The following is a 24,194-nucleotide window of genomic DNA, read 5'->3' on the forward strand; positions in this document are numbered from 1 at the left end:
GCTTATTGAAAATGTCTGTTGGTTTCCAATTCACTTATCTACTCACACAGACAGTGCTGCCTGCTTAAGAACTACAGTTTTACTTAATAAAAAATGGTACATATACATCATCTCATTTCTGCATTCACATCCTACAGACAATTACTGATACAACCGTCTCTCTTCTTTCATTTCTCATGAAAAATACGAGAATAAGAATATAAAAGTCTATCTTATTGATGCACCAGCTTCTTCTGAATGCACAACATGACAAAGACTTCACACAAAAGATTTTAATAATTAAAGAAGTAAACTCCTTAGTCTTAGAAACTAAACACCATGCAATGAAGGATGCCCGGATAAAGACAAACTACAGAATCTTCTTTTCATTCAGTGTGTACCATATTCATGTATACCAGGCATACTCAAGAGGCAAAATTAGGCTTGATATCTCTGCATCTTTAACCAATACAGGATATTTTTGAGGTGGGAGAAAGGCATTGCAGTGTAGCATTTTTTGTGTGCATCTTCAGTATAATTCACTTATTTATACACTCTCTCCCATGGCAGCTTTCATTGAAATGCTGAATTTTGTTCACATTAACAGAAGAGCCTGCAGGGACAGGCAAAAGAAGAGCCCACCATTCCACAGTCACAATTCCTGAGAAGAATACAATGAAAATACAGGGACATACATTCACTGATCCTATAAACTCACTTCCAACTACTATAAGGAAAGACTTGATAACTGGTTTTAAACAGCCAGTTATTTCTTGAAGAGGAAGTGGGAACCACAAGCCCACACTGGACACAGTACCAGAAAGAAAATCATTATTTTGCTGGCTTGTCCTAAGCCCAAAGCACATCAAAGCAGATCTTAACTCTTACCCAGGATCCAAAAGAAGCACAGTAAGCAAGGTATTTCATAATCGTCCCTAGTTAATGCTGGTTGTTCACCATGTCTGAAAACCAGATTACCTAGTTTCACATATAAACTAGATTTAGGAACTGTTTTATAATCTGTTTTGGAAAAAAATGTTTGTTTGAATACAATTTTTAACAAAAATTATGAAAAGGCAGAATGGGTTTAAGGTACAATACTTGATTCTACACCAAGATGTAATCAAAACTAGAACAGATTACTGGGACAAAAAAAAAAACAAAAAAAACCCAGAGAAAAATGAAGCAGTTTCTTTGACTGGATAAGAATATGATGATATTTCTAATTTCTAAAGAGATGATGATTTTTGTAACTGATGAAAAATGTTACTCAATACTTTCTGAAATATCCCCTTACTTAGTAGTTCTAAGTACTTTACCTCATTTTCTTCTTCATGCTCTAATATAGCCTGTAGGAAGGCTCTCCTTTCATGGCTTGAAGATTTCTGATCAAACATTCCGGCCTGAATAACTTTTTGATCTACATTCAACTTATACTTCGCAGCAGCAAGTATCTTCTCTTCCACACTGTTCACAGTGCACAGTCGCAGGACTCGAACTTCGTTCTGCTGACCAATTCGGTGAGCTCTATCTTGGGCCTGCAAGTCCTATTAGGCAAAGAACAGAGCAATTGATTTATATTTTAAGTGTGCTATAGAAATCCTTCTCTGCTAACAGCTTTTGCTAATTCTTATATACGTTAACTAAAAATTAACTGATCCGTTGAATTGGCTTTGTGTTACAACAACTCAAATATGATCTTCCTTATTGAAAGTTCATATATACAAGATTGTGAATCAATGCGGCTATTTTTTGGTCAGGTGACTGCACTTGAAAATCATGGAACTAAGAAGTACATCACAGGTCATAGGTAAAGAATTTATTTTATTATTTGAGAATCTTATCTATTCTCTTTGCGGAAAAGAGGAATCCAGCAACTTCTATAAATGATGTGTTCCTGCTTCAGCACCATCAGACACTAAAGGGTACCTAATCTCAAAATGCTATCACAGTTTTATGCTAACTCACAACAAAAAAAATTCTTGATGTAGAGGAAAAAAATAAAATGGGCAATGAGTTCATCTATTTCAGTCTACAATGTGGTTTTGCCACCATTTGCTCTTCCTTCCCACAATTCTCTTCCCAAGCACTACACGTGATACAGCTGTCACAATCTAAATGTATATCTGAAGTCTGCATTAACCTTGAAGATGAAGTGGTTTCTACATTATTCTCTAGAAGCACAGGAAAATGGTAAAGAGAGAAAAGAGAAGTTTGTATTTCTAGAAATACATGAAGTAAGAGCTACCAGTCCCTCCTCCATGGCTATCCTCTTTTAATACATTGCTTATTAAAATTAATAAATCACTTCCATCTGCAGCAGAAGAGAATCTGCATGCACTGAAAGGAGGCTGAGGAGAGATGAAATTGTTGGTCTCCTCCTATGTAACATGTGACAGGACGAGAGGAAATGGCCTCAAGTTCCACCAGGGGAGGTTTATAGAATCCTAGAATAACCAGGTTGGAAGAGACCCACCGGATCATCAAGTCCAGCCATTCCTATCAAACACTAAACCATGCCCCTTAGCACCTCGTCAACCCGTGCCTTAAACACCTCCAGGGAAGGTGACTCAACCTCCTCCCTGGGCAGCCTGTTCCAGTGCCCAATGACCCTTTCTTTAGAAAGGATTAGATTGGATGTTTAGATTGGATGTTAGGAAAAATTTCTTCACTGAAAGGGTTGTCAAGCATTGCAACAGGCAGCCCAGGGAAGTGGTTAAGTAACCATCCCTGGAGATATTCAAAACACGTGTAGATGTGGCACTTACATATATAGCTCAGTGGTACACCTGACAGTGTTAGGTTAAGTCAGAGTCAATAACCTTAAAAGCCTTTTCCAGTCTAAATCATTCTATGATTTTGTAATTTAGCAATCTCCCCATTGAATACTCCAGAAAATATTCTGTAATTTTTACTACACTGCAAGCACTACTGCAAGTCACTTTTACTATACTGCAAATATCAAATCACTGAAATACACAGCAGTCTGCATTAAACTTGTCTGTCAGGCTGACTGAAAGACAACAAAACACACAAAAAATGGAATAGTTTCTGGGCTCCTTTTCAAACTTCTAAACATAATTGCTCCAAATTTATTAAGCCTTGCTTTAAATTGGTCATAATGGTGTCTGTGGGAGTGCCATCTTGAACATTCTACACAAAAGGCTTTTTAGGCTCACTTCCCTTACTTTTTTACATGTGGCCATTGACTATGATGTGATTTGCACACACTACCACAACAGCTGAAAACATACACAAGTGTACTTTCAGAGGTATATAATTCAGGTTCTTAAAAAAAAAAATAAAAAGGCACTAAGTGACAAAGACAGACTTGAGTTACCCTTCTGGCTTTTTTAAATAAGTCAAAGAGGTTTGATACCCTCTTTTGCTGGTGATCTGTACTCAAAGCTACCCATACACACCAACAGTGTATGTTCAGTGTCTCTGACCAAGACTGCTGCACTTACATGGCCACTAATTTTCTGAGACAGGCAGGACTCTGCACAGCCTTTACTAAAATATTGCCATCTACCTACCCAAGACTCAAAATGGGGAATTCCTTTTCAATGTCCTAAGGATTAAAAAATGAGTACAGTTATACAAATGAAATAGGTCCATACGGCCCCTAGCTCTGAGGGTTCCCCAAGACTCAGATAAAATACATACACAGACATACACGTACACTTCAGCAATCCAAACTAAAACTGAATGTTCTGATTCTAGCAGTTTGCCTACCTCCTCTCAAAGCAGCATTTTGCATCTTACTGGGCTCTACTCCTTTCATCCCAATGCTATACCACCAATTTAAAGAAGCAACCCAAAAAAACATCATGAATTCTTTGCACATTTCACAAAGATGAGTAAATAAAAATAACCTGGTGAGGATTCCAGTCACTATCAAAGATTATAACAGTGTCAGCAGCCTGGAGATTTAAGCCTAGTCCTCCAGCCCTTGTACTCAGCAAGAAGATAAAGTATTGGGACCCAGGTTCATTGAACTTCTTCAAGAGAGCAGCTCGATCCTCTGATTTTGTTGTGCCTGAAAATAAATAAATAGAAAAATACCTTATATCAAAGATATGAACTGAAATAATATAAATACAATGCCAGCTGCTAGAGGTGCATGTGGAAGCAAAATTTTAGCTCACTTGCTCTTTGCCCCCTCTGCCACAGTTTCCAAAATACAGAATAAACACTGGCCAAAAATCATAGAACAGAATAGAAACACAGAATAGAGTCATTAGATTGGAAGAGAGACCCTCAGCTGGCTGCCAGATGCCTCCCCTCAACCCGTTCCCAAAGCACAGAGGTAGAAAATGAGATGGAAAAGCTCCTGTACTGAGACAAAGGCAGTTTAATAAAAGCAAAATCTGTGCGTGCAAGTAAAGCAAAAAGAGAAATTTACTACTTCCCATCAGCAGGCAGTTGTCCAGCCACGTCCTGGAAAGCAAGGCCTCAGCACCCGTAATGATTACTTAGGAAGACAAATGCTGTAACGAAGAAAGCCCCTGCCTCATCTTACTCTCCTTCAGCTTTTATTGATGAGCATGCCGCTTTTGATAAGTTTGGGCCAGAGGTCCCGGATGAGCCCCAGCTCCTTCCCAGCCCACTGGCCTTGGGAGCGGAGAGGTGTTTTGGAGAGAAAGCCTTGACGCTGTGCAAACACTGCTCCACAACAGCCAAAACATAGCAGCATTATCACGGCTGTGTTATCAATCCTGCCTAGCCACAAATACAAAGCACAGCACTATACCGGCTGCTAGGAGAAAATTAACTTTAGCCCAGTCAGACCCAACACAATCACAGCCAAACTGCTGCGCCACAGAAACCCACTGCCTTCAGAAGTACAACTTATATAGCACTCTGTGTGAGACAACAGCTTGATAAAATCTACGTATGTGTTACATCATCACAAAACTGGAAAAGAAGAACCAAGGGGTCATTTCATTAATTTAATGAATTACATGCAATACTTCAAAAAAGAACCCAAGGAGCTGTATTTATCATGCTGTGTATTGCTACAGATATTCTAGCTTGAAAAAGATATAATTTTAAAGTATGTTGTGTAAGGTAACTTAATACATTTTAAATATAAGAAATTTAATCTTTTTTGAATGGAACCCTTAAAAGATCTGCAGGCCAAAGGTGCAAGGAGAGTTATGTCAGTATGCTACTATGCTCTTCAGCCAGTTTTGACAAAGATATCCTGTCGCACAGAGACAGCTCATTTGTGTTTCAATTTCCTTACCCGAGTTTACATTTGACCACAACAGTGTTTCAAAGTTTATGTCCATAATATTTGTAAAAGGTGAGAATACTTCTCAATATTACTTCTTTTGCCAAATAAAACATGAAGCAAAGAGTCAACTTAAAATGCTGTAAAAAGAATATTCAAAGTAACCTCATACTCTCACTTTATTCATGCTGTTCTTTGTATTTTTCTTAATCACTACTTTCTACTAAAAAGGTATTCTGATAAAACCTGCTGGGCCCTACATAATAGTATAATGTTGAGACAAATATATTAAGTAAAATAAACAGTATTTAAGAAGGTCCGCATGAGGCAGAGATCAATATGTTTTTAAACTATCTTTTAATTTAAATTAATAAAACTTATTTACGCAGGAAGTGATTAAGGCTACAGACATTCCTGTGAAATATAGGAAGAAAACTACAGGTACTATTCTATCTGTCACTGTGTTCAACTATGCTGTGGAGAATGGCAGTTGAACTTCAAGTAAGTAGAAATTAACTAGTTCTGTTGCAATCTAGACAAAAAATGGCATTATCATCCCTCATAACATGAATACTTTCAGACTACTTATAAAGTGACAACTGACAGGAATTTTGAATTTTAAACCCTGTTTGAAAAAAGATATCACCCCCTAAACATCAAATCTCTACATAAGTGTTCATCAAAACAATCCCTCAACCAAATGGTTTGCAGGATAAGAGATGAAAGGAAACAGTCAAAGAGCCAGGGAGATGAAGAATTACTAAGATCAACATTACAGAGATACATAAAAGTCCATCTTGCTCAGTATCTCATCCCTAAGAACTGGGAAAATTCTAATAAGCTGCAGCATAAGGGTCTACTATCATAAACTGATTATAAAAACACTGGTAGGCTCCTCCTTCATGGATGTGTCAAGTAATTGTTTGAATCCATTTATGCATTTTGTAGTCACATCACAGCACTAGTGTCCTAAGAAGACACTAAGAAGAAACACCAAGTCTCCCATGCCCAAATTAATGAAGCCTGCTACCTCCTAAGTCATTATTTATCCTTTTCCTTTGTTTCATGTAGCTTACCATCAAGACGCAGGTAAAGGAAATTTCGAAAGGCAAAGTAGTCTTCCATAATGGTCATGAGTGATGTCATTTGACAGAAAAGAAGCACACGATGGTTAGTAGCTCGCAACTTTGGTAGAATACGATCCAGTAGCTCAAACTTCCCTGAGGCCCGATAAAGTTCAGCTCTGTTGCAGATAAAAAGTACAGTAAATGCCAGAATGAGCCTGCACTTAGAAAAGTTTTTTGTCATTATAATGTCAAGAGTATAATAGAGAGATTAATTTACTTAAGATAAACAAAACTAGTAATACTTTTCTCTCTTTAAAATTGTTTATATTGATAAAATAATAAAATTAAAAACCTATGTGAATTCCTGTTTGGAAAGGAATTTCTTCACTTAAAATACAAAAGTCTGTGTGGACTTTCAACCACACAGAATACCTTTCCCTTTAAAACTCAATTCTGATTCACTATTTATCAAAACAAACATTTCTCAGACAGATAAGCCTTTTTTTCAGTTAAGACATTCACCTGCTAATTTTGCTTTCAACTGGCATTTACTGCAGTTGTTAAGTTGTATTCATTAGGTACATGTAAAAACCAACTCCCTTTCCACTCACCTACTACATACATTGAAATGAAATATTCCAAATTCAACTAATATACAGAGATAACTGGAGGAGTTTGACAGAGGATATATTCCTTAGTCATATAACCTTACTAGTCCTGAACAATGTTAAATTGTTTTGACTAGCTGCTCGTCTTCTATGCCATGAATTCCTAAACAGACTCTTAGTACTGAAAATTCAAGTGATAACTGAGACAATTATTAAAGTAAACAGGATGTCTAAATCAGCATCACATTGACATGCTTTACAAAAATAAATTGCACATGACTTTTTTCTAACCTTGAGTCTGTACTCTCTAAACACAATTTACCATTATCAATGATATACTTAAGTCCACAAGATACATGGCCTTCTGATATGCACATACAAGTAATCAGGAAACTGCTCAGGAGACAGGCAAAGTAGTCTGGTATACCACTTGGAGGGAGGGAGGAGGAGCCATTAACGCAACACCTGAACAGGAAGGGTGTTAAATGGAAGATATACACCTTTCCTTTAGAAAGCATGCACATCCAGACAGTGGCACAAATAAGTGCCAAGCACAAAATTTATATTTATTTATTTCAAATAATGGAAGATATGCTATTTTAATATGGAATAAAGATGGTAAAGGAGGAAAAGCAGCAGGCAGAAGTAAAAAGAAAGAGAAGAAAATCCCAACTGATATCTCTGAAGAGTTATCCCAATGAACTTCAGACAATACCTAAGCTACTTCAAAATAAGGGGAAAGGAAGACATCAGTTTAAAATTTTCTTTGCCTGTCCTCCTGAAAGAGATGGAGGGTCATAATAAGCTCATAAAACATGTTTAATACTGTTATATTTTGGTTTAGATATGCAGCCTGTAACTCTTCTGCCTTTCTATAAACTGCTTGACTTTGTTAGCATGTACCTTACAGAAAAAGAATGTGATACGTTCATGTCAATAAAAAAAGGCAAACAGGAGGAAAAAACTGAAAGTTACCCGTTGATGACACCATTTGAGTAGCCTAAATGTTCAGCGAAGGACTCCTGCAAAGTTATAGGCAGATTATTACAATCTGTTATCAACAGATTCTTAAGATCAACACAGTAATCCAAAATTATGCATTCTTATGTCAATTAAATTAAATACATGAGAGTTGCATACTCCTGCAATTCACCTACCAACAGTACTGTGTTTTCCCGTACCATTATTACTTGTAATTCATAGTTTGCAGAAGTAACTCAGCCAGCATACATTTTGCCAGATTACAAATACAGTACAACCTAATTAAGTTATACTAATTACTGGAAGATTTGCAAATTACTCAATTTAATTAATTAGCATATAAAAGAACAAAGAGTGAAAATGACAATAATACACAGAATGATAGAATCAATTTAATTATTCACATAAAAATGTAGCTACATTCCAGATGGACGCTTCCCATCTTTCCAGATATATTATTCTATTTCTGTACTTTGCATCCTAATAAGAAATGCTATAGATGGTACATTTTGCTGAAAAAACAACGCACATAGTACAGGACCATCTTGGTTGATAGTGCAACAGATTAGCAGCCTGCTTATTATAAAGATTCCACACATGGCATTTTGAACTATCATCTCTACATCATAAATTAGGTCTAAGCATAGACTAAGTTGCTCTGGAATGTCTTAAGTTTTTAAAAACTTCATTTCTTAAAGACAGCGTCTCAACAAGATTAAATGCTTTAAAACCAGACTTCATATTGCCAATAAAAAGCTGGTGGTCAGCCCATTTGTTTTTAAAAACAAGGGACAATAACAATTATGTTTTTCAAATACGTCCTTTTCAGCACAAATTAAGTGGAGAAAAACATCCTTTCTCACACATGTAAGCTTCAACAGCACTTTTCTATTGTGCTAGCCATTTGAATAAAAACAATTCTCCAACAATCCTGTAAGTTTTACCTCGATGTGTTGAAACATGTATGGGTGATTGCATATCTTTCTCAACTGCATGATAGTGTTCATGAGAGTTTTTGCCCCACCTTTTCCCTGTGGGTAAAAACAATGCAAATCAAATGACGAATCTGATTTCTTAGCTTATTAGTGAAGCTTTTCAAAGATATTTTTAAATAAAGGCATAAAAATACTTCTACATCTACCCTGAACATTGCATCACTAATAATAAAACAAAATACAACCGAAACCCCCAAAATAACAAAAAAACCCAAATCAACCAAATAACCAGAAGCTATGGTGCTGTTGTATTGCTGTCTAAACTCATTCATTAAACAGATGGACCATAACAAAAAACGGAAGACCTGAAAGTAATCCAGAAAACACATTATATTTTTAACTGTAGTATTCAGAGTGGGAAGCAGAGCAGCTACTGTTCAACATACAGCTTATTTATACTGTTTATTATGAACCAAAGCAAATGCCACCAGGGCTGAATTCTCTAACAGGAAATTTTCCTAACCAGATGTTTTTCAATTCTACAGTATCTCCTCCTGTCTGCTAAGTGGATACAAGGATTTCTGTTTCCAGATGAAGGAAAACAAAGGGCCGTAGGCAGCTAAAAAGCTATAGATAACCAAACCTCATGAATCATCTTAATATTTAAGAGAGTATGTACTCAAAACCTACTTTACCACAAATCGTTTTTAGAACCAGAACAGACCTCGGACAACAGTCAGTTGTGCTAGACTGAACTGTATGGTTAAAAACTAATTGCAACTGGCAGATACAAGTTTGAGATCATATCATATTAACAACGCCAACGCCAAACAGTTGTTTCTTACCAATGCCACTTTGCTTTGTTGCAATTTTAGGAAAATATAATCAGAGTGGTATGAGTTATTCAGATATATTTTAAAATCTCAGCCAAAACAATTTAGCAATTTCCAATAGTAAAACAAAGGAAAAATATACTATTTGATCTTTCCTGGAAAGTACCGTGAAATCATAACTTCCATCTGAAGCAGAGATTTTACATTTGAAGGAGGTACTCTACACATGTAAAACTTGGTTTTATTCTTTTCAAAATTCTCTCAAATATGCTCCAAAATGCAGTTCATATTTGTTCTAAAAGCCTTTTCCTAGAGCTTTCCTATTTGATGAATTTTCTCTAGTCTGAGCTGGGTCCAGGCCAGAGCAAGGCAGGATTTTTTCCTAGTACAGTAGTTGTTTGATCACTAAAGCAGAGTTCTCAACAACCACTCCCCTCTGCTAGCAACAGGTATCATGGATAAGAGATTCTGATGAAGGAGTTAAAGAAAAAAATAAATTACAAGAGGGTGGCAAGGAAGTAAAAATCTTAGGAAGAGAGAAAGGAGAGATATGTGTTCACAAGACAGCAAAGGCAATTTGAACTGTTTAAGGAAAAAGCTGGGTGGAGACACAAGCAGGGTAAAAATGACAAAAGAATCTGAGCTGGTGAAAGAGAGGTAAGAGAGCAGAAAGGGAAGGAAGTAGAAGACTATGATACAAAATGGAATTTGTAGAACAAAAGTAAAGACATCAAACTACAAAATTACATTGAAAAAAATAGAGTGGCATAAATTAATATTTACAACATGCTAGAACTGTGAAGATGAGTTTCAATATCCAATGATAAGAAACAGTTTCATCTGGAGTTTGAATAAGCATCAGCAAAGAAAACAATTTGTGCAAAACAAGGAGGGTAAAATGAGATACTGAGTAAAACCGGTTATCCATTTTACCAATGCAATCTGCAAAAGGATAGTGGGAGGATAGCACATGATTGCATAGTTATCAGTAACAAACATAACAGGGTGCAAATACGAACTGCTACACACCACGTGTTCTGCAGTGTCTATTAACAGTATTTCACATTTATTATAATGTGGAAAGTATACACACAGATAAGCTGATGAATGGCAACTTGTTTACTATATATTTACTGGATCAAGTTCCACGATGGCATAATCAGTATTCACCAACACGTAGTCTAAATGTGACTATATGACTTTGAATCTTACTGTACTCTTAAAGAACCTTTTTGTTAACAGATCCTGTAAGTATGAATGCAAGCATACAGTCCTAGTTGGCCAAAACAAGACTTAGAGTTAACTAATAGCTCTGAAAGACAAGACGGAATAACCACTGATACAATCACAATCATTCAGGTACATTATTGGATCAAACTTGGCCATGGGAAATGCTGGTTTTTTCCCAAACATTGACTATCTGCAGAAAGGCATTGTAACACAGCGAATACAAGTAGTATCTTTTTCTTGTGAATAGAGAGCACAAGCTGCAGTCTTACAAAACAAAAGCATGTCTATTAGAAATTTCTTTTCCCATAATAGATACTTTCAGTAAAAGCCTACGTACTAATTTTATAAAGTAGAAATCATACTGTTAACATATTTAAATATAATATATTGTTCCCTATGTGTTTTAATTTTGTACCTTTTTGTCTTTTTCAGAACCATCTGTGAGAAGGATTCCCTTGGCTTGCATATGACGGTACAGGATCTTCTGAAGAGCTGACATATCACATTTGATCACATATTCCACCTAAGGGAAAAAAACAAACAAACAAAAAAAAAGACCCAGCATAAACACACTGACATGACCATATCAGTAGTAGAATTTAAGTGCAGGGTTTTTTATCCAAACACAAACCAAAAAACTAATAATCTTTTATCTGTACCCTAACACTACATATAGTACCAGTGAAGGTCAATTCAACTGCAAGCAGGGCAACGAGCATTTGAAAAGATTATCCATGAGAGTCACAAGCACTATGAGACAGCTAGATCCCAAGAATACAACTGGAGAATTGCCATAGTTTTTGCTTGTTCTGTAATTTTAACATTTTTTAAAAAATAATTTAAAATTCCTTTTGTTTTATTTTATGCTTAGTAAGTAATTTTTAAAAAAGACTTTTACATTTAGTAACTTGTGGGCTTTATTATGTGTCTAAGAAATTGTAAAACCATCAAGCAAATCGTTACTATTCATAATGGCTTGTGGTGATAGGACAAGGAGGAACAGATATAAACTGGAGTAGGGCAGATTCAGACTAGACATTAGGAAGAATATCTTCACCATGAGACTGGTGAGACACTGGCACAGGTTGCCAGGGAAGTTGTGGATGCCCTGTCACTGGAGGTGTTCAAGGCCAGGCTGGATGGGGCCTTGGGCAGCTTGATCTAGTGGGAGGTGTCCCTGCCCTAACTATTATACGACTTTATAATTATAGAAATACCACCACATACCTGACAAACAAGTATCCCTTACGGTGTCTGATTAGCATTATGCTTACCTACGCTGGCACTGAAATATGCTGTTTTCTCAACATCAACAAAAACACAGGGAATTAATCAAATACTGTACAACCTCCAAACACAGTTTGACTTCCTGTACACCTTTGTAGAACTATATTTATTAAAGACTTTTTTGACTGCACACTATCTTTAAATCCAGTAATAGAAAGACTGAATTCATACTCCAATTTAACCCATTTTTTTCTATGACCCAGGTTCTAAATTACAGTCATTGAGTATTTAGTAAGTTGTGTAAAATTAAAAAAGCCATGTAATAAAGCCAGACTAGTGGCCAGAAATGTTTCAAACAATGACTAAAAGAAAAAGTGTAACCTTCCTAATGTTTAACAAATAAATGGAATAAAAATGATCAAGTTATTTTCTTCTCATAAAAACAGGAGGGCAAACATCAAAAAGAAGTGACTTATTTTTTCAACGGCTTCTTTACCAAGATATATAATATCAAATGAAACTGATCAACAAGCTTCAGTCAGCAAGTTCAGTCCTTGTTCCTGGACTAATTGATTAGTTCATTAACAAGATAATGGAAACAAAAAGAAACATAGTCCTCTGAACATCACTGTGTATGGAACTTCTAAAACCTCTTTCTCCAATGCTCTACCAGGCAGAAATCTGAATAAATATTTCAGTAATATTTTTTAAATGTGACTGTTTTGTTCTTAAACAATGCTTTTGAGGATACTGAGAATGTGACATTTGAAGGAACAGAAAGTCACAACAATAATAGTGTTCACAACATTATAAAAATGAGGAAAAAAAATTAAGAAGCCTTTCCTTTGAGTACTGCCACTAACCATCTGTACAGAGCTGTACCATCTGTACATACCTACAGCCAGTGTTACTCACCTCATAACACAACTTAAAAAAAAAATTCATTTTGGCACAGTTCTAACCCAGCTGATCTTAGCACCAAGATCCCTAGCATACCTTCAAATTTACTTTTTTACTTAGTTGCCGCTGTTATTCTGTGAAAGGTGAACTGGAAAAGTAATGCAAGACTGCAGAGGAGGAAGAAGGGGGGAAGTGGGGAAGATGAGCTACTCAGTGTAGTGGGCTGGTGTGGCAAGGTTTTGGTAGTGACGAGACTAGAGGGGTGGCTTCTGTGAGAAGCTTCTAGAATCTTCCCTGGGTCCAAGAACACAAATGCCATCCAGCTCCACAGTGGATCCACTGCTGGCCAAGGCTAAATCCATCAACGATGGTGGTGGCACCTCTGTGAGAGCATAGCTAAGCAAGAGGAAAAACCTACTGCACAGCAGTACCTGTACCCCAAAGGAGGAGTGAGAATATGTGACAGCAACAACTCTGCAGACACCAAAGTCAGTGAAGGAGGAAAAAGAGGAGGTACTGCAGAAGCAGGAGCAGAAATTCCCCTGCAGACCATGGTGAAGACCATAGTAAGGCAGATTGTTCCCTCCAGCCCACAGAGGTCCACAGTGCAACAGGTGGCTGCCCAAAGGAGGCTGTGACCTCATGCAAAGCCCACACTACAGCAGTTTCCGGGCAGAACCTGTGAACCCGTGGAAAGAGAGGAGCTCACACAGGAGCAGGTTTTCTGGCAGGACTCGTGATCTCATGGATGACCCATGCTGAAGCAGTCCGATCCTCAAGGCCTGTGGAAGGGATCCACGCTGAAGCAGTTTATGAAGAACTGCAGCCCATAGGTAGTATTCACACTGGAAAAGTGTGTGGAGGACCACCTCTCGTGGGACAGACCCCATGCTGGAGCAGGGGAAGACCAAGGAGAAAGGAGTGGCAAAGACAACATGATGAACTGACTGCAACCCACATTTCCTGTTTCCCTGTGCCACTGCCGGGGAGGAGGTAGAGAAAATCAGTAGTAAAGTTGAGCCTGGGAAAAAGGGAGGGATAAGATTTGGGTTTTTTTCCTCACTAACCTACTCTGATTTGATTGGTAATAAACTAAACTAGTTTGCCCAAGTTGAGCCTGTTTTGCCCATAACAGTAGTTGGTGAGGTATCACTCTGTCCTTATCTCGACCCACAAGCCTATGCAGTTAAGGAATGGGAGCGACGGAATGGCCTGGCAGGCACCTGGCACCCAGCCAAGGTCAACCACCACATCCCGAGATAAAACAATGACCTTTCTAATCAGAAGAGAACTATGTTCTGAATTGACTTATCTCTATAGTTAGTCAAAATCATCAGTTAAAAAAAAATTATTCCATTTTAACAAGACACTTCAATCCTGGAATACTAACACAGTACCAATTTCTGCCAGCTTTATGAAGTCCAGCAGCCCCTGAAGAATTTCAGTGAACTAGAAAAGGTTCTAACTGGTGCAAGGAGGATGGGACACGACAGAATCTCATTTTCACTGTATGGATGACTCCCTAACAACTTGAAACCAGACAATAAGTAACTAAGTTGCCTATCTTATACGGATGCCTACAAACATAATTAAAGCTGTAAGACTGATCAGGAACCCTGAGATGCAGAAGCTTCAGGTATTCAGGCTTCCTCAGCACACAGCTTTCTTTGCAGAGTTATAAACAAAACACAGCAATAACAGATGCTAACCAAGTCCTCTTCCGTAAAATAAATCTGAAAAGGAACATTATGTAACTCTTAAACGCAGCACTAAACCCCTTCCACAATTCCTCTCATTGCACACCTTTTCTGGCAGTTGAGACTCAACTTCCTTCTTCAATCTTCTCAGCAAGAAAGGTCGGAGCACTTTATGGAGACGACGGATGATCAGAATAGTTTCTTCCTCATTTAAGTCCACCTACAGAAGTTTGTAAAAGTCACTACAAGGGAACTAAGTACATTAGGTAATATCTTCTCTCACATGCAAGGTTAAGTACATGCAATAACTACTTGTATGTTACAACCAAACTGACTCTGAGTCAAGAAAGATGCTCATATTAAAGGTTTCTGAAATTATAAAAAAGCGGATTTTAGTTAAGTCAATTCCCTCAGTACTAAAGAATGTTTAAGCACTATTCCTTCTGTATAAGTGCCTGTTTTCATCGAAGTGGTTTGTTTCTGATGTTTAAAAAAAAATACCACAGTACCCTTTCTCCAGTCATGGCAAATGGAGCGTTGAACCACTGTTCAAAGGTGCTACAACTCTTGAAAATGGTTGGAAGGAGGAAATTGAGAAGAGCCCAAAGTTCTGGTAATTTGTTCTGCAATGGAGTCCCAGTCAGCAGTATTCTCCTTGGGGCCACATAGTGAGTATTCAAGACCTGAGTCAGTTTGCAGTGATGGTTCTTCATTCGATGGCCTTCATCAACTATCATGTATTTCCATCGAATCTGCAAGAAAATGAAAATTTGGCAAAGTTAGAGTGGGAGAGACTTAGTCAAATTCCTTCCAATAGGTGTAGAATAAAAATATTTCAAGCCTGAGATATCAGTCAGTCTCATTTATGGGAGAAGGCAAATCACGCATTATCCAAGTACCAGAGTCCTTGCAAGCAGCAAAAATAGCTATGCTGAATTCCTCATATTTCTGGGAAAGATATTAGGGCAGCTGGCAATTCTAGGCCAGAATATGGTCCACACAGGAAGAAACCCCATAAACCCCAAATAAATCTGTTTGCCACGAGAACCCTGACAGGAGACAAAAGCATTTTCAGACCAAATAACTACACTCGCAGACAACAGCAATCCTGAACTTTGTTTTGCTTCAGCTAATCCTATGTTTTTATTCAAAAATGATGCAACATAATTATCTCATCTTGATTACTGCATCTTCAAATAAAATTTCTACTTCTCATTATGAAAGCCTTAAATGCAGTCACAGATATTGAAAGAAAGTTGCTCAAACTTTCTGTTACAACCTGTACTATAACATGGTCAATCAATGCATGTGCCACACTGACCATATACTAGGATAGCCTCAGTTTGTACTTTCATGGGTGCTAATTCCATTTCCCAGGACAGGTTGAACGTCATAAGTGCTGTCCTTCCTACTTTTTAGTAAGGGTCAGCAAAAACTAGAAGGGAGAGAAAATTCTGCAGCTTCAAGCTGCTCTCAAGTATTCAGAATTATGCTATGAAAATATACTGGCTTTGTATCAGAGAGGAAAAATGAATACTCTAAATACGCAGTGTGTAACAGAATGAAATAAAGTGAAAATTAACAACAAAGGGACAGTACGGAAAAAGACCTCCTTAGTCTGCCTTGTGTGTATGTGAAACAGTCTTAGAAACACACTAACTTTCAAATCAAATGTGAGGGAAACTGCTGACAGATAGTGAGCCTGCAAGAACTCGGTCATGTGTAGTAAAGAGTCTGGATACCAAATTCAAGATACAGGTAACTATTCGGCCATTTGGGGAAAAGCGATCACATAGCTGGAAAGGCTCTAACAGAGTGAACATAAAGCAAAAACAACAGAAAAATACAACAGCCAGGATTGCAGATTACATTAAATGCCATGAAGCAGAGGGGAGAGAAGTCATGTTTTCCCAGATACAGACAGGCATACAGTACTGACAGAACTGCACAAAGCAATTAGTCTTCTGGCCACATTCAGGAAAATCCTGGCTTTTACAGGGAGATGAGCTGTGACTAAGAAGTCCAATTATAAACAGAGGAATAGAAAATTAAATGAAAGGTTTAACTTACTGAAGGACTGAACAACAACTCAGGACTTCCCCTTAAAACAAAAATGTGTTTTGTGTTATGCAGCACTTGAAGGCATCTTGAAGGTCCTTCTATTAAGAGATTACAGTCATTATTACCTTAGCAAGGATATGCTTGTCCTTTATTATGTACTCGTAAGTAGTTAAAAGAACATTAAATTTTCCACTTCGAAGCTGAGGAACAAGTGAGCGGCGCATCGCAGGTGTACCCTACAAGAGAAAGAATTGAGTAGCCACTCTTTTGATGAAGGAAATTATCATTTTTATGAATTAGCAGACACAGAGCAACCACATGAACTTGTAATCCTACTGCAAATAATATATTAATGCATTTCAGACTTCTTCAGAGTAGCTTCTCTAAATGGCTGCAAGACTGTAAAGTCCTGTTTATGGGACACTGGAAAGACACAGCTAGCAGTCTAATTCCCTTACAAACTGCCTGGTCATACCACTACTACAGTTGCCAAACAGCAAAGTCCTCAGCTATGTGCAAGTCCTGAAGTATTTATCAATTGTATTGTTCTCACTGAAAATCTTGCAATGTGAAAATTAACAATTTTATTCTGTATTTCACCATATGAAAGGAACTGCAGTTTATTACAGTCTCCTTAGTATGATTAACTCTCACTGCTTAGTACCGGATATACACGAAAAAACTTCACAAGCATTTTAGAAACGCATGCAGAGGCCAAGGAAAAACTGGCTCTATTATCATTTCTACTCTATAATAATATAAAAAGCAAATCAAACCTTGTAGGATATCTTCACCACAGAAGGAGCCCATTTGTCAAATTCATATGTCCAATTGGACAAAGTCCTATCATGGAGATTATAAAGAAAAAGTAATATATTTCATTATTTGCAGATCAATCTTTATAAATGTTTGTAAGTGGTTGTCAACTTTCCAGTACATTTCATGTAATCTACCCCCATAATTAACACCATATTTTAAAAAATGAGCTTTATATACTGTAATAAAATACAAGCACCTCTGAGAGGGGAGTAAACAGAAAACAAACGTGTGAAAACCTCATTCGGCCCATATTCAGAGGCCTCTCTGAAACCAATTCAGAGTAGTATTTTACCTGTTTCATTGTGTCTAGAAGCATATTAAGGATAAGAAAGACAGCCAAACAAACAATAGATTTGTAAGTTCTTTTATAGTATTTGTCATTCAAGAACTGGTATTACAACTTTTCAAATGTAGCCTCATGAAGTTAGTAATAGAATCAATCTGTGTTCTACTAGAGCAGAAGTACTCATAGGGCTACCCAGTGCCACTATGCAGGTCTGTTTTTACACTGCGTTTCTGCTGCTTGATCAGAACAAATAGGTTTTTATGGCTAAGCTAGTTACTACCATGAGAGAGGAGGATCCCTTTTACTGGATCTGCAATCGGAGCAGTACTAGCTAGTAAGAAAGGGCAGGGAAAGGTGGCTTTTAAAATGTATGTAAGAAAGAAATTTCAGTTTCTGTCTTCTATAAACAGAGAAAAAACACTACAGACTACTTTAAAAAACCCTGGTTTTTTTTACTGTGCCTGTGTGAAATCTGACATTAATAACATTCTCCCCTTAATTTTGTCTTACTTTATACATCTTCTCCTAGACACTGCTTTTCACACTAGAGCTCACCTTTTGTATTTACACAACATGCACTGCAACGGTACTTATGTTAGTCAATGAGTTACTACTGTAGCACTGCTAGAAGGCAAAATACTTCTAAAGAAATCGAAAGAGATGGCTACGAATAAAATTTATCCCAATCTTACAGCACATCTGCGTGCTCAGCACAACTTGTGGACAAATTATCTAATAACAGGGAACTTCAGCATATCAATCACATCACTTACACACAAAAATAAGCAAACAACCCCTCAATAACCTACATCCGTTTTATAATGCCTGGCAGGTTTTATTTAAAAGACAACACTACAAATTACTAAACTCCACACCTCACCTTTTCACCTTTGGTGAAAAGAAAAGGCATTAAAAGAAATGTACAAAATAAGGAGCAACTTGGAAAGCTACAGAAAAGCAAAAGGAGGCAGTACAATAAATAATCATAACCTGGACACCTGACCAAAGCATGAATATTCATCATCAAGGTTACATCCAAGGCTAGCTCTACAGAACTTAAAAGATCATCCAATCTCAGTAAAGTACCATTACTTGCTATCAGATGGAGTGTCAGTTGTTTAAAGAATTAAGCAACAGATTTTTAATATGAAAGTAGAAAGCTGAATAGGGAATTGCAGGCATGCAAATGTAATATGAAAGAAATACCACCCCCCTCTTGTGTCTTAAGAGTGAATTACAGTAGACTACTTGGTTTGCCAAAAGAGTGAAACTAACAGAAACAAGTGCTCTCCAGCCCAGACAATTACCTGGGAAGAAATGATCAAGGAAAACATTGAATACATGCTCAGTGTGATCACACTGTGCACCTCATCTTGTCATTACATGAAGAACAAGGGTGTATGAACTTAGAATTACAATGGCAGAAAGAGATCCTTTACTTACGAAAGGGGAACAATGATGAGATAGGGGCCATTCAGTCTTTTGTGCTCCATCAGGTAAGTGATGAGTGCAATAGTCTGTATTGTCTTTCCTAGACCCATTTCATCAGCCAAAATTCCGTTCAGATTGTTGTTATAGAGTGAAACCATCCATTCCAGTCCCTGGAGCTGAAATTAAGAATAATGGTTTCAGTTACTTAAATTCCACACAGGTAATTAACACCCATAGTACAGAACCAAGGTTCTGATGTCCCTGACTACTCACACATTAGGTTTCCTTTAATAATACTACAGGCATAGGAATCCCTGGCTGTCTTAACACCTTTCCCTCCAAAAAAAAAAAACCCAGACAAAACCAAGATAAATTTCTGGTAAGAACTGTATGAAAACCATCACTCTTGTTTAGCAGAGCCCATATTAAGTTCTATTTCATACATGGGGGCTTTTGTATAGTACACAAAACAACACAGACACTCACACGTAAAGTTAATGTTCTTCTATTTCAACACTGTCAGATTTTAATGCCCTTGTCACAGAGATTTCTACATACATGTGTGTTACATCACTCGAACAAGCGCTAAGTGGTTTTGCTTCTAAGATCCAGACTTTTGGTGTACCTCATGAAGGAAGAGAGATTAAGAGATCTGAGAAAGTTCAGAGAGAAAACTCTGCACACTTTAAGTAACCTTCTGTTTTCCCTATGAGAGAGTATCCAAATATGAGAACTATGTTGCCAATTCACTGAATTTATGTACATGGTGACTGCTTTATAGTTAGGTATTAGATATTCAGGCCACCAAGAATTGATCAGAATTTGTTCTCAACAGTATGCCCCGCTTACCAAGTAGCTTCAGAACTGAAAAAAAAAGGAAAACTACAACACTGAACTTTTCTACAACACTGAACTTTCTTCACTGACACATATTTGTGGGCATAAAGATTCCAGTATTGCGCGTATGCTGGGGCAAATGGCCAATGCCTTGGTATTCCTGCAATATTAGCAGCAAGCAAGGAGCAAAGGGCCGATGTTCTCATGCTTGCTAGCTTGTTGCAACCTTGGAATCTTATATTAAGACCCATGAGTTAATAGGAAAGGAATGCACTAGGTGGAAAACATGGAGATGAGGGGCACATCTGCGGGAAACGGTGGGGGTTGCACTCTGTCGCTGTACTGGGGGATTCTCACGGGTGGAAATTCACTGTGATAGCTGTTACTGGATACAGAGGCACTATAAAAGGTTTGCATTCTCTAAACAAAGTTGATCTCGACTGTCGCCCCCATCAACGAGGTCTGTGCCTTAATCACTATACATACTGATATGAAGGAAGAGACAACCTGACCAAATTTGAAAAAAAAAAAAAAAAAAAAGGTGAGTAGGAAAAAGCATGTGTAATCTAGAGCACAGGAAAATACAAGGAGTTAAGGGGAGAGCTACTTAAGTCTCCTTTAGAACATTTTTGATAGATCCATAGTCTCAATGCCCCTGACATAAAGCTCTTCAGGTAAGTGTGCCTCCCACCTCTGCTACAACTACTAGATAGAACACACAACATAAATAACAAATCTACTTACTAAATTGCCAGATATCACACTGAGCAGCTAAAGGATCTGCTCTAATTGCTAATCTCTATGACTGTCTGCGTAACTTCACAGACTGAATTATTTGCTTTGTGGCACACAGGGGAATTGCACTGCAAAACACAGATCTGCACAATTTAATAATATTTCTATGTTCCATAATTAATTACTATTATTCAGGAAGTACAGGTATTAGCATAACTGTAATTTCCTATCCATGAGCACTTTAAGCCAGTACGGCCACCAAATTAGTATTGTTATACACTGTTCATTTAGTACATCAGATAAACCTTCTCACACAATGAAGATTACACAGTAAAGAAGGCTGTTGGCTCCCTGCTTCACTGGGTGCACAAGCTAGACAACATATTGACACTTCTCTATATCGCTGGACTTTATCTTAGTCACAGCATTCAATTGTGAAAGAGAAGTTAACATACCATGTTCAAAATCAGGCCCTGAACAACATGTTCCCCTTTTTATTGAGGGCTCATAATGAGACACCTGGAAGTGGCAAGGATTCACAACAGAATTCAAATTCAAATCTAGTTTTGCTGTGAACAAGAAGGATCGTGGGATTATTCAGTTTGGAATAGACCTCAGGCAGACTCTAGGCCAATCCTCTGCCCAAAGCAGGTCCCGCCCTGAGGCCAGGTTGCCTAAGATCGTATACGGTCAATGACTGAAAAACTCCTAGGTAAAACCTCTATGAGCCCCTGCACTGTCGTCCTCTTTCGTATATCGAGTCTGACCCCCTGTTTCAGCTTTTTTTTTTTAATTGTCTCATTTCCCACCATGTCCCAAAGCAAGAAGCCCAATATAAAAATACTAAAATGCTTTGAAAACAAAGATCAGCTTAACTCTTGAATTTTACATTATTTAAACAAGCTACTGTAATAGACAGAAGAGCTGAGGAGCAAAGGAAGCAGGAGCTGTAATCATAATGCTTTACACACTGAAAAACACACTTCCTCCTAGTTCTCTGCAAGCAGAAACAGATGCAGATTTATTTTATGTGAATGTAGAAATAATGTTTCAACTACAAAAAAAGATGCAGGGTGTTGGAGTTTCCTAGAAAGCTGAACAATAGCAGAAGTGTTGAGGATATGTACCAAGAACATTTTCAATCATACAGGAATCTAGCTTATCTCACCATACAGAAGTCCCTAACTACTCAACCCACTGAATATCTCTAAAGAATATGAGACATCAATCTCCTTAGTACAATATTTTTATTTCCAAATTTTATCTATCACTGCACTGCAATATTATAATCTTAATTAAATAATAAAATCTAAACTTTTAAATATTGGAAGAAGAAAAACAGTATTAACCCTGTACAAATGAAAGCAAGAACTGAAATTCCAAGTCAATGAGAAGGATAGCAAAACCAAAACAAGGTACAGATATATGCAGAAAGTTAGTATTATTATAGCAGTATGTGTGAAATGTTATCTGTGATAGGCAACTGTCATTGTTTTGTCCATGTAATTCCCAAATTCTAACCTAATAAAGTTCTCATATTTCTTTGCCAATTTTCAGTTTGGTACTTGAAATACTATATCAAAAAATTAAGAATAATTCCAACTTTTAAATTGTTAATGTTTTAACGATTTCTTGTAGCAACTGAAGCACTGAGCCCGTTCTGAGGTGACAAACGAGATCACTTTATTGAGTGGATGAAAACCTTATACAGTGTTTCTGCACCCAGTCAGCAGCTACCCCAGTGAATTTCCACCTGTGTGAATCCTGCAGTTAGAGTGATAGAGTGCAACCCACTATTTACCACAGATGTGTCCCTTATCTTCATGTTTTCCGTCATTAACTCACAGGTCTTGGTAAAGATTCCAAGGTCTCAACAAGCTAGTAAGCATGAGAACACCGGCCATTTGCTCTGTGCTTGCTGCTAACATCATGGCTATGCCAAGGCATTGGTCACTTGTCCCGGCATCCGTGCAACAGTGAAATCACAGAATCATGAGGTTGGAAAAGACCCACTGGATCATCAAGTCCAACCACTCCTATCAATCACTAAATCACGCCCCTCAGCATGTCATCCACACACCTTTTAAACACCTCCAGGGAAGGTGACTCAACCACCTCCCTGGGCAGCCTGTGCCAGTGCCAAATGACCCTTTCCGTGAAAAATTGTTTCCTAACGTTCAGCCTGAACCTCCCCTGGTAGAGCTTGAGGCCATTCCCTTTCGTCCTGTCCCCTGTCACTCAGGAGAAGAGGCCAGCTCCCTCCTCTCCACAACCTCCTTTCAGGTAGTTTTAGAGAGCAATGAGGTCTCTGCTCAGCCTCCTCTTCTCCAGGCTAAACAATCCCAGCTCTCCCAGCTGCTCCTCATAAGACTTGTTCTCCAGCCCCTTCACCAGCTTTGCTGTCCTTCTGTGGACTCGCTCCAGGACCTCAATGTCCTTCTTGTAGTGAGAGGCCCCAAAATGAACACAGTATTCAAGCTGCGGTCTCACCGGTGCCGAGTACAGAGGGAGAATAACCTCCCTGGACGTGCTGGCCATGCTGTTTCTAATATAAGCCAAGATGCCTGCATGTTTTATGCCTGCAATTTCTCACCTGGTAATGTTTTAGTGTGCCATTAATAAGCAGAGCAGACTGCTTTTCCACCCTTTCTGTGATCGCGTGAGCAACAGTGTAGTAGGACTGAGACCCTCTAGCGCTATATTGCATGCTGTATTCATCATCCACATCTTGTTTGGCTGTCCTGGAAAGCAGAAGAAGCACCAGAATTAGCACAAACAAGATTTTTATTTACCACAGCTCATATATATATGTCTAAAGAAATAGTACAAATTCCCAGGTGTGCCAAGTACACTAAAGGGTGCAAACTACTTTATATACAGTACAGATTTAATACCAAATGATTATGTTCTTTCCCCTGCACATGTTCATGCTAGAGAAGCTACCACAGCTCACCATACTCTAGAGCAAGTTGCTCTTTGGAAACGTCACTGTGAGAAATCACAGTTCGTAATAAAACACAGCATCTAAAGAATACTCACTCAATTATTTGCTTTGCGTCTTTCTCAGAAACTTCCTCACTGTTAGGGTCCAGGAGTATCTTCTCATCCGCTTCTAACCTGCTTGATTCTTCTTCATCATCCTACAGAACACAGAAAACGAACACGTGTGCTGGGAACTGCAACATCTTCTCAAGTCATACTTTCAACTGGCATTCATATAGTGGCATATATTTCATTGGTCAATGCTTTAAGATAGAAACCTGAACCACAAATACATCTATTCTTCAACAGAATTGCACTGCAGTCTAACAAGAAGATAATTTTTGATGCAT

General features: G+C 37.9%; 1 protein-coding gene across 3 annotated transcripts in view; it reads right to left on the bottom strand.

Moving 5' to 3' along the window:
• The window catches only part of SMARCA2 (SWI/SNF related BAF chromatin remodeling complex subunit ATPase 2), a 159,054-nt gene that overhangs the window by 91,537 nt on the left and 43,323 nt on the right, over window positions 1–24,194 (bottom strand). For all 3 annotated transcript variants that reach the window (XM_069880348.1, XM_069880349.1, XM_069880350.1), the window contains exons 14-26: window positions 23,902–24,002; window positions 23,456–23,603; window positions 19,303–19,466; window positions 17,531–17,597; window positions 16,880–16,990; window positions 15,203–15,445; window positions 14,800–14,913; window positions 11,285–11,392; window positions 8,816–8,902; window positions 7,866–7,912; window positions 6,292–6,458; window positions 3,855–4,018; window positions 1,299–1,526 (exon numbers count right to left, since the gene is read on the bottom strand). In XM_069880348.1, coding sequence (XP_069736449.1) covers window positions 1,299–1,526; window positions 3,855–4,018; window positions 6,292–6,458; window positions 7,866–7,912; window positions 8,816–8,902; window positions 11,285–11,392; window positions 14,800–14,913; window positions 15,203–15,445; window positions 16,880–16,990; window positions 17,531–17,597; window positions 19,303–19,466; window positions 23,456–23,603; window positions 23,902–24,002 — 1,749 coding nt within the window. The remainder of the gene's footprint in view (window positions 1–1,298; window positions 1,527–3,854; window positions 4,019–6,291; window positions 6,459–7,865; window positions 7,913–8,815; window positions 8,903–11,284; window positions 11,393–14,799; window positions 14,914–15,202; window positions 15,446–16,879; window positions 16,991–17,530; window positions 17,598–19,302; window positions 19,467–23,455; window positions 23,604–23,901; window positions 24,003–24,194) is intronic.

Source organism: Phaenicophaeus curvirostris, chromosome Z (assembly GCF_032191515.1).
Source record: "Phaenicophaeus curvirostris isolate KB17595 chromosome Z, BPBGC_Pcur_1.0, whole genome shotgun sequence".
Taxonomy (NCBI): Eukaryota; Metazoa; Chordata; class Aves; order Cuculiformes; family Cuculidae; genus Phaenicophaeus; species Phaenicophaeus curvirostris.